Source organism: Giraffa tippelskirchi, chromosome 10, assembly GCF_054371585.1.
Source record: "Giraffa tippelskirchi isolate mGirTip1 chromosome 10, T2T-mGirTip1v1.2.pri, whole genome shotgun sequence".
Lineage (NCBI taxonomy): Eukaryota > Metazoa > Chordata > Mammalia > Artiodactyla > Giraffidae > Giraffa > Giraffa tippelskirchi.
In genome coordinates, this window is record NC_137284.1 from 57610269 (window position 1) to 57626198 (window position 15930).

A 15930-nucleotide genomic window follows, 5' to 3' on the forward strand; every position below is an offset into this window, starting at 1 on the left:
CTTGGCAGGTTTATGGTAGCCTGAAGTTTTTCCACTGTGGAGAAGGAACATGTAATTATCTTCCTAATCATGTGTCTGTATGTACTGAATGCACATGATAAATGGTTTAGGTTTCACAAGTTTTCAAAAATCTTGGTGGCAGAGGAAACACATACTTTTAAAAAATTTATTTCGTTTTTAACAATAAACATTTTAAGGCTTGCACAACAAGAGTAGCTTCACATGGCTGCTTCTTCCCATGAAATGTGGAAGGAATAGGGGTGGTTTAGTTTGCTTAGCTCAACCTTTGAAATGATAACTGTTTGGAATGGCTTTTCCATAAAATTTGTTTTTGACCATGTCACGTTCATAGTTGCCAGGTGACTTTAAATAAAATATACATAACTTTGAAATTATCCTTCTTTGAATACCTTCATTTTCTCCAGAATTTCCTCTAGCCACTGCCTAGTATCTTCTGGTTTTTAAAAAATTTAGAAATAATAACATCTTTATTTTTATAAAGACATTATTTTATGTCTTTAAGCATTCTTTTGAATTCTATCAATATCTGGAATATATAATATTCAATTATTTCTGTTCCAAGAAATTGTACTAACACAATTAAGTAACTACAGTGGCTTATTAACTTTCAACCTTATTCTTTCCTAGACCAACCTATGCAACATTGGCCTGTTTTTGGAAAGTGAGACACTCTCATGTGCTTATCATAAAAATTACAGTAAAGTCACTTAAAAAGAGAAGCAATTCTTTAGAGAAAAATTTTAGTATGTTTATAATAGGAAGCATACATGATTTAATTTCTATTAAGGAATACGAATTGTCATTACTGACTTTCATAGGTACCCCTGTTTAAGAGAAGTAGCCATAGTTAGTTAAAAACTCAATTTAAATCCATTATTTAAGACTCAAAAGTTTGGTCATATTTAAGTTTTTTCTCACCAGGATGGATATATCACATTCTGGAATCATATCATAAATTTCTCTATGAAAAGATCCATGTTTTATTTAAGATAGTAACATCCCATGCATTCTGAAATTTTCATTTTTACCCAAGACAAAAAGGCTGAGATTCAGGTGAATATTTTCAACTATTTTTAGTATACGTCACCTGAGCCTAAGTGAAAAGTCTGTCATTCAAATGTGTGTTTCCTGAGAGAAAAGCGTGAGAGCACAGGGGGCTAAAATGGCCTGGAGCTTTCTTCCCAAACAGGTTCTCCGCTCCTTGAGTTCCATCCACTTCAAAGGGGGAGACCAAGTGGGAAACTCCAGTGCACTGGCTTCTGACAAGCTCTTGGGGATAGTGTTTTTAAGATGATATGGTTACAGCCTTGTTACCTTTGCCAGGTGAGAGCTTATGATGCCTAAATGGACTCTTTACATGTAGGTTGTTACAAGTCCACCCTGGCACAGCAGTTCCCAATGCTTGGGCCGCTAGATCGAAATACATAGAAACGATTGGGCAAATATTCTTGTCTCAATCCTAGTAAGAAATTCAAACGTGATTTCAAGTCTGTCATCCTGTTTCTTAGTGCTATAAGCTGCTTCAGTGTAACCCTGGGGCGATATGACCTTTTCAGCTAATCACTGCCTAGCTTTTGGCAAAGACGTCTGAAACCATATGTCACAGAAGAATAAGCCGCATTCAGCAAGCTTGTGTTCTGCTCTACGATTCAAAGTGCCCTAATGGCAAAGGTGCATGTGTGGGATCTGGGTCTCAGGAGTGGTGAGCCGGATGTGAAAGACATAAAACAAAAAAGTAATCACTCAAGTGCGACAACCACCGGGATGGAGGAGCTGGGGACAGACTCTTTAACGAGTGCACAGAGGCCGAAAAGCCCTCTCATTCTGCCTCTCACAGGGTAATTTGGCAAGTATCTAAATGTTCGTGCTTTAAGTTTTCTTTATAAATACCACCAATAAATGAATCAGGAGCATATGTTGGAAATAAAAGTTGAACTTTCTACGTGTTTAAAATGCTAAAGAATGCTGAAAAATTCCAGTTTAGAACAGCTGCATTTTTCTTGAGTGAACTTATGAAAAATTTTTGCAAAAGCCAAAACCCAAGTTATGTTCACTCTAACCATGGATACTCACTGAAAAGCTCCTGATGGATCAGTGCAGTGTTTTAAAATTCAATTTCCAGGCCCCTGGTCTTTATTATTTTGACTCCCGATCAAAGGAAAGGCAGAACTCATTTATCTGTGGTCCCCCCCTCACCACTTATCTGGGCGGCCCACAAGTACATTTGCCTCAAATGTTCTGGGTCCATTATATCTCAAGCATTTACAGTGATGACAAAACATAATCGATGCTGTCACAAGGAAGACTGTAAAAAACATTCTTATGGCCCATCTTCTCATTCATAGCTTGCTTTAGCAAAAATTTTCCTGCTCTTAAAGTTATTGAATTAGAACAATATTAAACAATATATATATATTAGAAAAGAATGGGTCCCGACCCAGAAAGCTCTCAAAGAGAAAAGTCTCCTAATTTTTCTCTTGTTCAAGATAGTCGTATACAATATTAAGTTCTGGAGAACTCAGAAAAGCCTGATTATGCATAAACATCATATAGAACATTTTCTTCTGAGGGAAGCAACGTCCATTCTTTGAAGACCCTAATGCTAAACACGGTCTAACTGTTGCATACACGCGAAACATGAATTGGAAAGCCAAGGGAGCTAAAACTTACCAAAGGATACTTCATCTCTGTGTCTTCTGGTTACTAGAGCCGACTGAGCACTAACTACATAGACGGCAGAGATGGCATGGAATATAAAGTACTGTAGAGAAGAATGGCAAGAGGAAAGGTAAAGCTGTTCACAATGCCCAGGTCAGGCTGGCTCTGCAGGGAGCAGGGAATGTGCGTAAGGCACTAGAAATGAGCACAGCCTGGTGGATGGAGAATAGGTAATTTTACAGAGTAAATATACATTCCTAAAAAATAGTTTAGGACGGTCCCTCAGATACTACACTGACAATATAGTCTATAAAAATGCAAAACACTAAGTAACACTTTAAAGCAATCTACATCTCAGTGATGGAGAAGAACCAGTCTTCTACTCACTGCCTAGGTAACAACAGTAAATGCCAGGAAGATTGCAGTAGAGGGAGAACACACGAGATTCTGTTAGGATTGTGGAAGTGGAGCCATAAGCCATCATCTGAATCAAACTATTTATGAAAGGTTCATTGAAGGAAAGAAAGGAGGAGATGCATGAGAACAGCCCAAGCAACCTGTCATTACTTTTGTAAGGCTAGTGAAATACATGAGACATGCTGGGGGACAGATAAAGATGTACACTTTGCAAATTAGGCAGTGCACTGCAGAAGAAGTACAGTGTAAAAGGTGGAGGAAAACTTACATGGCATTCCTGCCTCTAGTCAAGAGAGAACTATCCTCCCAACGCAAAAAAGGAAACAGTTCCTGAAAATTCCTAAAATCAAAACCAAAACAGAGTAACAACAAAAACCAAAAAAGAAATAAATTCCAAACCAGGAAATAAGGGCTTTCTCTATTTTTTTTTTTTTTAAATTTTACCTTGCTGAGGTACACTCCCTAAATCTATAGCAAGCTTATAAGGGTATTCTTTAAAAGAAACAATCAAGCACACTATACAGGTTAAAATGACAAGGAGTAAATGCAGCTTTTTGAAGAGTAAATAGAACATGTGCTTTCAGAAACAGGTTTCTTAAAAGATACTAGAATTATTTTTTCTTTTTGCTGTGTGTATAAAACTTCACCTAGATGGTGAACCCTTTACTACTAGTGAATTGACTGCTTTCGATCAGAAAAGAAAAGCTAAGGACACAGGCTCAATTTTCTAATTTGAGAAGCCCATTTTGGTGGATCTCCACCAACAGACAACAGACACCTGTTAGTCAACAGACACCTGTTATTTATGGTCACTTTGAGTCTTTAAAATTCAATTCTTCTTGTTTACAGAAAGTAACACTTTTTAAGAGATCAAGAATCACACACACACATGCATGCACACACACTCACTCAGAAGTACCAAATCAGGCCCCAGCAGCTACAGAGAGATTACATGTACAATCTCACTCAGCTGTGCCCAGATTGCTCATTTCACACTGGCAGCATTCAAGATCAGAAAAAAATGAAACGGCAGCACAATGGGTCAGCAGCTTATCTTCTGGAATTTTTCCAGGTTCTTGAAACAAACGACAAACAAACAAATGAATGGACATAAAGCTGCAATCACTCTTGCATTGATTTCAAAACAGTAAACGAGGTGGTTTCCTTGGAGAAGCAGAGCCCATCCGGAAGACAGCAGCTAGAAGGTCTCCAGCCAGCAATCCTCAACAGCTCTGCAAGGCTTCCTCGGGGGATCCCTCAGCCACCAAGGAGGTTCTCCAGATGATCAGCTCAAGGCAGGTTAGGCGGTATTCATTTCCGAGCTGTTCTGGCTGGGTGGCAGGTGGGAATCCAGGTTTTCCTTGCACCTCTCCAGATCGTGGAAGTATGGGTGAGACAGGGCACTGTATGCTGATATTCTTTTGGCTGGATTAAATGTCAAGCACTTCTGTGATGGAGAAAGAATAACAGAGTGACATAAAACATGTCCATGTGCTTACATAGTTACGTATCTATTCACTGTCATGTATTATGAGGAGGGCTTGGCAACCCACTCCAGTATTCTTGACTGGAGAATCCCATGGACACAGGAGTCTGGCAGGACAGGCGACAGGGTCTCAGAGGGTCGGGGACAACTGAAGCAACTTAGCATGCATAATGAGAATGGATATCCACTTCCAGGGACACTAAATACAACGTAGAGAGTACTCATCTTACGTTGTTGTTGTTGTGTTGTTGTTGAGTCGGTAAGTTGTGCCCGACTCTGCGACCCATGGACTGCAGCACACCAGGCTTCCCTGTCCTTCCCTATCCCCTGGAGTTTGCTCAGATTCATGTCTGTTGAGTCGGTGATGCTATCCAACCATTTTATCCTCTGCTGCCCTCTTCTCCTTCTCCATCTTTTACATGTCCCTAATGTATAAACATTGGAGAAGGCAATGGCAACCCACTCCAGTGTTCTTGCCTGGAGAATCCCAGGGACGGGGGAGCCTGGTGGTCTGCCGTCTGTGGGGTCACACAGAGTCGGACATGACTGAAGTGACTTAGCAATGTATAAACTGCCCCTCAGGAAAAGGCAACACCTTTTGGGTTGCCTGTGGACTGTTACCTACCCAGATTTCTTTCCAACTCAATCATATTATTATTACAGCATGTGGTGGTGGTGGTTTAGTCACTAAGTTGTGTCCGACTCTTTGTGACTGTAGCCCGCCAAGCTCCTCAGTCCATGGGATTTCCTGGAAAGGATACTGGAGCGGGTTGCCATTCCCTTCTCCAGGGGATCTTCTCAATCCAGGGATGGGGATCTTCCGGAACCAGGGATTGAACCCAGGTCTCCTACTTGGCAGCCAGATTCTTTACCACTGAGCCATCTAGGAAGCTCTTATTACAGCATGCATATAACTTTACTTAGGGAAGTGATTTTTCTGATGCTAGCAAACTTGGTGCCATAGTCAGTCTTCACCCTGATTTTTCACTCAGCCCAAGTTTTATCCATGAGCGGGGAATGGAAAGGGGTTGCCTTGTTCAGGTGTAAGGCTAATTACTGAACACAGGGCCAGTGGAGGGGGCAACAAGTAAGGGCTAAACCTAGACCCTGATTATCCCAATCCACTAGCAAGTCATGTACCCCACCCTAGGGCTGTGCCTCCCAGAGGAAGAGATGCCTTCCTTCTAATTCATGTCAAGGTGCCACATGGGCTAGCAGTAGCCCTACAGGGAGACAATAAGATTCAAGTCAAGTCACTAAACTCTCTTTCAGGTTGCTGACCAAGTGCAGGTAGAAGGTGAAAGGAGGAAAGCAGCCATCTGCCTTCCTAAGCTGCCAATACACAATCAATTAGTTATTAACATTCCTCTAATTTCAGTTCCATTTCCACTCCAACCCCAGGCAATCGTGTTCTTCAAATCCTCCTCCTCTCCTTCTAGCAACTCCTCCAGCATGCCTAGCAGGTGGTCAGCACTAACTAGTGATGAAAAACATCCGATCTGTCCACACCACTGCCTCAGAAGCTCCCAGGAAGCAGAGAAGCTATGCCAGCTCCTCCATCCTTGTGACACAGTGCCCGCTGAAGTGGGCTGGGGATCTGAAATGTCTCTGAATTTCAGTCTTCTATGTCAGTGGTCCTCAACCTTTTTGGCATCAGGGACTGGTTTCGTGGAAGACAGTTTTTCCTCGGACGGGGGTGGGGGTGGGATGGTTTGGGGACAATTCAAGGGCATTACATTTATGGTGCACTTTATTTTTAATCTAATGCTACGATTGATCTGACAGGAGGTACTGGTCCAGGGCCCAGAGGCTGGGGACCCCTGCTGTATGTAATCTAGCCTTAACATTATCACAATTATGTAGACCTCTTTCATTTAATCTGAGCCCTTGAGTCTTTCACAGTCCTGATTGGATTAGAGACTCCTAAAACTTTGCTGAACACAACTGACCTAGAAAAGTACAAACAGAAAATTCTACATTTAACTTCAAGTGAATTTTTGGGTCCCCCCAAATCTTATTTATCCTGAGCTCCCTACCAGTCCATGGATGCCAACCTGTCTTCTGAAAATTAGATCCAAACAACGAGCAGAGGAAGGAGCTTGTTCTACTGTCTCTAATAGCAATAAATATCTTGAGAAAAGCTTTAGAAGTGCTGAATCTCAAAGGACAGGAAAGCAGGGGCAAAATTCTTGAGCCTGAATTCTCTCTTCCCAGAGTCCAAGAAGGAGAAAATTACGTAGTGGCATTAGAAAAGGAAGCCGCTAGTTTAATTCCCAGGACATAGGAAAGAAGAAAAAAAATAGTTGTGGAAATATGTCCAAGATAGAGACATCCCTAGAGGGTTATCTGGGAGGAAGCCCTGTTCCCACACGACACTGATGGCTTAGAGCTGGGAGCATGGTAGAGAGAAGGAGAAATCCTTAGCCTACAGCGAGGCGTGTGTGTGAGAATCTCAAGCTGGAGGTTGTAACACATTTTGTCCTACAGAAATATTGTTAGAAAAAGTGCTTGAGTCTTATTATTGCTCTACTTCAACAGAGCAACTGGCTATTTTGAGAATTAATTTCAAACTCTTGCATAATAATGTTGTTTCTGCAAAACAATATAATTTGCTTGCCAAATAACTGACTTAAAATGAGCTTTTGGAACTGCTACTTGACTACTACAGTGGATTTGGATCATTTTCCAACACAAATTTCCTTTCTTTCCTTCTCTCCCTCCATTGGGGGAGTATTTATTCTATTAAAGTTGGTCTTGGCCATGTAATTTTCATCGGCCAATGGAACACGGACAGAAATAGCAGGGTACCTTTTCCAAGCCTACCTAGGCCGTTAGGGGCATTGTATGTTTCTGCTTGCCCTTCTGGGAGGACTCACCTTCCTTCTATGATGAGAAAAACATGTCCAGGGAGCCAGAGTCCCTTTGGCCTGGGTCCCAGAATGTGACACATGGAGAAGACCAGTACTTGACCCACTGGCTGAAGAAGAGTTGTTTTAGATGACTCACAGAGCTGTCTCTGCCAACGTGCAGACCCATGAGCAAGAGACAAAGGTTTACTGCTGAAGGCTAGTGAGATATTTCTTTTGGTTGTCTGTTATGCAGCACAAGCAGACAAATACAAGTATCAAAAAAAAAGTACTACCTCAGGCTCTGAAAGCAGTTAGATAGCAAGAAGTCTAAAACTTCTTTTCTACAAGAGCATCATGTCTGGAGGACATACCCAGCCTCCAAAGTTAATCACGATGAATGGGGCAAAACTTGTAAAGATATGTAGGTCTGGGTTGCTAAAAATAATTCTTCCCCTGAACTGTCTTATTACTGCACACTACTTTCCTTATAGACTTATATAAGAGTGTTTATAAATGTTGATGTATATATCCATACATGTATGACTGAAGCATTATGTAAAGTCGACTTTTTTTCAGATAGAAATGAAGGACTACTCTTAAAGTGTTAAACTTTTAAATTTTAATCGTCAACAATTTTCCTTTCCTTTGCCCTTCTTAGTAAAACATTTTCAATAGAGCGACAGTACTTTGAGGGTCGCAGGGGCCTCTCTTGTACTGAATGGCCTGCTTTCTCAGCTTTACAGTTCTAGCTTGTGTCCCTCTAAGATGAAACAGTGAGAGCTTTTAGATAGTTCTGAGGTTTAAGGTCTTGGACTGTTCTTTCCCTGAATGTCCGTGCATATCATGCTTCACGCTTAACCCTTAGCTGGTCATGATGTCACTGGCTCTGCTTTTTACATTTTTTAAATTGATTGTTGGCTGTGCTGGGTCCTTGCTGCTGTGTGCGGGCTTCCTCCAGTTATAGTGCACAGGCTTTTCATTGCGGTGGCCTCTCCTGTTGTGGAGCATGGGCACTAGGGCATGCAGGCTTTATAGTTGTGGCAGATGGGCTTAGTTGCTCTGTGGCTTGAGGGATCTTCCCAGACTGGGGATCGAACCCGTGTCCCCCTGAATTGATGGGCGGATTCTTAACCACTGGACCACCAGGGAAGTCCGAGCTCTGCTTTTTATTCCTCTCTCTACTGCCACTCCTTATCTAGCGACTTTCTCCTCTCTTTGGTAGGTTTCTTTGCTCCTTTTTCTTCTTTTGTCTCCTACTACTTCTTCAGATTAGCATTCATGTGTAGTCTGACTTTGAAAGCCAACACCGCCATCAGGGGACCTTGAATGAACACATGGGATTGTCTGTTATCTTTAAATTTTGAGTTCTTCTCGGTGATTCCTACTGATGCTGGGGCCAGGAAATCTTTGGTGCTGTCTTTGGATGTTCCAGTAGCTGGAAGAGTGGGTTACTTTACTTAAAGTTGTTCATCATTGTGACTCTCTACCCAGAACCCTCTACTAAGAGAAACATTTCATTCAAAGTTCCTGCTGAAAAGGAAAGCCTATGGTGGCTATATTTTGTATCAGGTAGTCCTCACTCCCTCCCAGCATAGCTGATTGGGCCAGGAGTGCAGCTTGGCCTTAGGTATCAACCCATACCATGGTTTGGCAGCAAAAGGGTGAGGTGTGCCAGCCAGATTCCTCTTTGTAAGAATCTGATGAAGGAAATAGAGACAGAGCAAATGCTAGCAGAGGGATTGGAGCTGAAAGGATCCGTGAATTAGTTGAAGTTCTGGTAGTCAAGGGACCAGCTGATGTTAAGGGAAACAGACAGTAGGACTGAAAAGAAGCAATGAGGTGGAGTAAAGGGCGGAAAAAGCAGAAGTGGTAAGAGAAGGCGATGCACACCACAGCGACATTCTGGATGGCTCTCCATCTGCAGGCCACCAGATGCGATCCATCTCATCTCCTTTTCTTAAGGTGATGCAAATACATGTTTGGTTGCATTTTGGGTTAAAGAATGATTCCCCAAACAATAATTACATAAGATTAGAATCAGACCCCCCAAATGAGCTGTGAAATGTAAGACAAATCAAGGAAGAAATTTCCTAGATAGTAGGTAAACCATTGGGTATGTATATAGTATACGGTGAGCTTTTGTCTAGGTGAATGTTCTCCTTTCTAATTAATCTATCTCAAATGATGCGGGCCCAGGTCCTTAGTGAGTGTCTTACAAAGAAACAGCAAGGAGGGAATAGGGCTGTCCTCATCTGTAATTTGGCAGTGGAGGGAACTTTTGCCTAACCATCAGGAAATGAGCCACCATCGGGTGAAGATGGAGTTTCGGCTTTCACTGGGAAAAATCCATGGTTCTGCAAACACGCCAATCAATGGGCTGTGTCCATACAGAGCTGAAGCATAACACTTCTACTCGGACTTATAGACTCTTAGGTCTGTATCTAAAATTTGTAATACACTGACACAATGGGAGCACTGGCTCCTCTGGGTCTAGGAGCACTTTCTTGGCTAGATATCAAAGGTTGTTCATTTGGCTGGTAAAGAACACACTCATTACTACTCACTGGGTTCCAGACACAAGGAGTAGTCCAGTAGGTACATTTTTCTACTCTGCCCTGGTCTCCAAGTACAGGGAATTATGTACAAAGCCAAGTATATGAGTTTGAGTCTCAAACAGGGCACAGATCTTTGTTTTTGGTGAGGTATTTTATATGTCAGGGCACATTCAATACTTCTTAAATAAATCAATAACTGGAAGGAGTCCTGCTATTTGGTTCCTTTGGAAAAACATCTTCCTAAAGATGTGCCTGTTTAAGAAAAGACACATTTAAAATGCCAAACAAACTGCTTAAAGTAGCAGGAAAGTGTAAACAAGGAAACATAATATTTACTTCTACTGAAGCATATGTTTAGACAAATCCAGAGGATTCTAAGGCTGCATTCAAAAGAACATTAAAAAATGGCAGAATGAAAGGGTGTGAATCAGACTCTCTTCCTTTCTTATAGGACTTGAAGACACTGTAGAATCAAAAGTCACTAGCTGCTACAGGGGTGAAAATGGAAGCTGCAGAGAGATTTTGGCTCTGTCCTGTGAGGTTGTGGCATGTGATGCTGAACTGATGCTGTGCCCAGCACGCAGTGTGGACATAGGACTTGTCAATATCAATAACAATTCATTGCATATCAATGCATTACCCATTATCATCATTAAGGGGGAAATAACGTCATTAATCTAAAATGTGTAGGCAATGCATCACTAGCACACTAAAAATATTAGCTGATGAGTTCTATTCACGAGCACAGAGAAGACCAACTCTGCATCGTGTGAACTTACAAGAAGTAGGTCTTTGCCTTGTTCATCAATGTCTGTTACAAACTTCTCAATTGGTTGAGGAGATTTTGAGTGAAAAGCCTGCCTGGGTAGGGCAACATCTCTCGGCCAGTCCTCTTCTCCCGGGAGTCCAATGACGCTACAAAAGAACCACAGGTGAACGTAAGCATGAGCTATTGTGCTGAAGCGATATTTCTACCAATTCCAGAAGAAGGTGAAGTCTAAGCAAGGGGCCTGGGGAACACAGAGCCCCAGGAGCCCACCACTTGTATGACTGGCAGGACTCTTCTCTGTGCTACTGCAATATGGTGATCCTGGGGTGGAGGGCTATCTCACAGGAGAATTACAAAAAGCCACTGGGAAGAGAGAAGCGCAATCACTCTGGCAGCAGCTGTGAAATGTAAGAGATCACGCAGAAATGGGAACTATTACCAGTAAGCCCTGAAACACTGTCAGACCGGGATCCATATACTTAAAGGAGACCTGCATGGACACATCATGTTTTCCTTTATGCCCCAGATGGCTTTTTGTGTCCTGATCAAACACCCCTGTATTGACACGCTTTTAGGATGCTCATCTAACATGATCTGTTGATATGTAAACTGGGTTGCATTTTGGGTTAAAGAATGCATCCCCAAACAGAAATTATATAGATTAGAGTCAGACCCCCCAAATGAGGCTAAAAGGTATGTTAGTTCTGTGTAACACAAACACGATTTTATCATTTAATATCAAATTTAACTTGTTTATTACATATTACAAATTTAACTTATTTACATATTTTATATAATTATTTTTGGTATTGCAAAGTGAGCAAACAATTCATAAAAAAACTCGCTATCTTTTGTTTCCTCTGAGACTCATCCTAGGATCAGAAATGCAGAGAAAGAACTGAGTGATATAAAAACAGCACAAGCTTTGGCAACAGGCAGAACTGGGTTCAAATCCTGAACTTGCCTTATTGTTAGGTAAGAACAAATTATTTAACTTCTGTGAGTCTCAGTGAGTCTTTATTTATATGACAAAGATAATAATTTGTGGTGTTAAGGATCAGCAATGATTTCTATAAAATGCACAGCACAGTGCCTGGCACACAGGATCTGTCAATATCAATGTCAATGTACTGCATATCAATGCATAGCAATATCAATGCATTACCCATTAGTATCATAAGAGGGAAATAACGTATTAACCTAAAATGTGCAGGCAATGCGTCACCAACACACTGAAAATATCAACTGATGAGTTCTATGGGTGTGTGACTTAAGGTTCTTTAGAACTATTAGTAGGTCTGTGGCCTTACACAACTTACACATTATGTAGATGTTCCTTACAACTTATATACAGGTAATAAGTAGGTTTGAACAAGGAACTTCAGGGGAAGCAAAAACTTGTATCTCATATAGACTCTGATTAATTCTGAACCCTGGTTGGTGAAGTGGTAAAGAATCTGCCTGACAATGGCAGGAGACGCAAGAGATGCAGTTCAATCTCTGGGTCGGGAAGATCCCCTAGAGAAAGAAATGGCAACCCACTCCAGTATTCTTCCCTGGGAAATCTCATGGACAGGGGAGCCTGGTGGGCTATAGTCTATGGGGTTGCAAAGAGTCAGATACAACTTAGCAACTAAACAACAACCACAAGAAAAATTAGAGTTTAGCAGACAGGATATATGGCTATTCATATACTGAGCAAACTCTTTTGACTACAGTTAGAAATGGTACTGCCCTGCATTAGAGTCTTCTTGGCCAGCACTTGCTGGGACTGAGAGGCCTGGGTGGTGGTGTGGTTGGGGTGTTCTCCTGAATGGGTCTCCAGGGTGTAGGAACAGGTATGGTAAATTTCACAAGATTTCTGCAGGACTTTGTTCTCCTTCTCTTACCTTGACAGAGCCCAGGCCACAGATCTCACCTGGGAAGAGCAGACACCTGCCACAGGGTGTCTGGTGAAAGACACTGTTATCCTACCTGTGTCAGACATGCAGGGAGAGCCAGATTACTGAGATAGACAAAGACAGACTCACAGACATAGTTACTGAAACAAATGAAGGGAAATGACAACTTGAGCAACAAACAAATTTGTTTAACAGCAAGATCTAGAATAAGAATAAAAAGAAAAAAGCAAAAACATTACCATTAATTATTAAAAAAAAAACTTGTGTGTGTTTGGATAGAACGGGACAGGCAGAGGAAGAACAGAAGAATGTTTACTAAATAACTGTAAAACATTGTCTTTCTTTCATTTTTGGCTTTTTGGCCATTTTTATATCAATATTTTTGTGTACTGTTACCAGTTACCTAGAAATCAATTATAACAACTCTTAGCACAAATTGAAAATCTTTTTTTATTCGCAGTTTTGAGTATATTTATATTGAGTTAAATCTGGCAATGTTGGCAGCTGAATGCCAAAAGTTCTCAGGAAAACAGTGCCCTTGTATGTATATCAATAACTTTTAAAAATGTTTTAAAATCTACCACCTCCTGAGACATATAGCTTAGATATTATTATTTTCATTATATAGGTGGGGAAACTTAAGATGAGGAATAAAATGAACTATTAAAGCCACATAAAGAGTTCAGCCCAGAGGCTGGAGAGAGCTTACTTCAAATCCAGTATTTTATTTCCATTTTTATTTCCATTTTACTATGACTCTGCTCTTAAAAATGCTCTAAAATGTCACGGACTAAAAGCACTCAGTTTCACTTTCAAAGTACTTGCTGTCCTTTGAAAGTATAAATCTTCCTAAACACAGAAAGAATTTTCCCCTTAAGAGAATGTGAATACGGCTTCCCTTTAAAATATATTCAGTTTAATATCTATTATGAACTTTTATGGTCCTTACATGAGTGTTGTGAAATTCTAATAGGTCCATTCAAAAGGGCTTGCATCGAATTTCAGTATTTGGATCAAGCTGAATATAAGCCTTAAAAGTTGACATTTGTATTGGAAAGACTGAAAAAGCACAAAACCTATAAAAGTGCAAGTCACTCAGTTGTGTCCAACTCTTTGCGACCCCATGGACTGAGTCCATGGAATTCTCCAGGCCAGAATACTGGAGTGGGTAGCCATTCTCTTCTCCAGGGGATCTTCCCAACGCAGGGATCAAACCCAGGTCTCCCGCATTGCAGGTGGCTTCTTTACCAGCTGAGCTCCAAAGGAAGCCCACAAAACCTATAAATGGCATGAATGGCTGGGACAGACATTATTTTTCAAGTACTTCAAAGAGACACTAGGGTGCAGCATTGTCCCTTTTCTCTATGCCAAAGTAATGAAAGCGTTCGGAGGAAACGGAACAGAATTACGGTGACACAAGGCCAGAAATCAAGAAGTAAAATCTAAAGGCACAAAACGTATCGAGCTTCACGGCTTCTTTTCTACTGGCAACCTAGGATCTCAGGCCTTTGCCAGAAGAGGAACTGGCTTCCCTTGGAAGCAAGTCACATGTGTTCGTCAAAGGTTCTGGTCCATCTCATGGGCTTCATGCATTTGGGGCACCAGCGGTGTTAAGAAGGGCACAGGAGGCAGACAGAACACCCAAATGGGGTCAGCTAGAAAGAGCAGGTGAAGGACTTCGGTGTCTGACAAGCTGGCTTCAGTCAAGAGTGTTCTTACTTTTAACAAGAGGGTCCCAGGTAGGCCTGACTCTCATGGTTCCCTCTTCACGACCACATGCACACATAACGTACTCAACAGGGACAGGCAAGAACAGATGGGAGCTCATCCCCGAGTGACCAGAAACCTGACACCCAGAAGCAGAGTCACGTGCAAGTTTGGTCCTGAGTTCGTCCATCCTACAGAGTGGACAGTAGCCGCAGCAGGAGCAGTCACTGTGGCACCTGTCCTAGACCTGGGAAGCCCCCAGACAGTAAAAGGAGCACATGTGTTTTTCAGGCCTGAAAGCCACTGGGTCAGACCCTCAGCAGTGATGGTGGCACTCACAGAAGCCTGCTGGAGCTGCTTCTAGGCGCCAAAAGAACAAATGCAGGTTCCCGTTTCATCCCAACTGTCTTCAGCAGCTATGCATAAGAAGACAGTGTTAAAATACAATGCTTTTCTTTAGGGGGACTTTTCATCAGTTTTGCCGCCTGAATATCATAATAATCACTGGGATTGCTATCAAATGGTACAGACCAATGATTGGAGCTATTTTTGGTTCTAGAACTCCCATTTCTTTTCTTGCCACTCCAATCCTGATGGAGCTTGGCAAACACACAGAATCCCCACAGGATGCCCTACTGCATGCTCTGTGAGAAGAAAAGCCTCTTCTTCACATTCTAGACACACAGAAGCATCCACAGCCTCACATGCACAAACACGCACTTAACGGAACTCTGAAAATCATCGAGGAGCTACGTCACAGACAACTGGAACCAAAGAATTCGAGCACAAGGAAGGATCTTTAAGTGTCACTTCTCAGGTGAAGAAGAACAAAAAGATTAAACAATTAATGATGAATTACAATAAGAGCTAGCATTCTTACAAGCATTTATTATGTAACACCAGGCATCATGTAAGTCCTCTACACAGTGTTCGAAGACTGTTTGGATCAAGCTGAATATAAGCCTTAAAAGTTGACATTTGTATTGGAAAGACTGAAAAAGCACAAAACCTATAAAAGTGCAAGTCACTCAGTTGTGTCCAATTCTTTGCGACCTGGACTCAAGACTGCATAGCTCTTTAGCCACAGACAGAGGAATGGAACCTAGGATTCTCATTTCCTTTTTCAGTGTTCCAAAGAAAAATCAATTGAGTAGCAGACCATCCTTTGCCCAGGAAGACAAAACAAAACAATGTAAAGCCAACCTGGCTGATTACAGGATGTTCAATGGGGACACGAAGCCCAATGAATAAGGATGGGTTACCAGGCCACTGAGCGCCCCACCCTCTGATGGTGGAAGCATTGGAAAAGACCCCAAGCAGACAACACAACAGAACTAAAGAACGGGAGCTCAGCCAAGCAAAGGGGAGCTGCCAAAAGAGCCACACGAGCAATGCACAAGCTTCCAGGGCAGAGCAGTCAGGCCACACGTCATGACGGGCTCTGCACGAAACGGCACGTCTACCACGTCCCCACTCACCACACAAATAGTAACACTGTCTGCAGCAGCAGCTTGGGGTAGGAGAGACAAGAGATAAACGTATTATATGAACGTCAGAAGAAGGTCAC

The 15930-nt window shown here is 41.9% G+C and overlaps 1 protein-coding gene across 13 annotated transcripts in view; it reads right to left on the reverse strand.

The window, feature by feature from the left end:
• Positions 1-4134: 4134 nt before the first annotated feature.
• The window catches only part of CDK6 (cyclin dependent kinase 6), a 246964-nt gene continuing 235168 nt past the window's right edge, over positions 4135-15930 (reverse strand). For 10 of the 13 annotated variants that reach the window (XM_081531461.1, XM_081531458.1, XM_081531453.1 and 7 more), the window contains 2 exons: positions 10766-10901; positions 4135-4543 (listed from right to left, as the gene is read on the reverse strand). In XM_081531461.1, coding sequence (XP_081387587.1) covers positions 4397-4543; positions 10766-10901 — 283 coding nt within the window. In that variant the 3' untranslated portion in view covers positions 4135-4396. The remainder of the gene's footprint in view (positions 4544-10765; positions 10902-15930) is intronic. The other 3 variants (XM_081531463.1, XM_081531464.1, XM_081531465.1) reach the window with 1 other exon arrangement.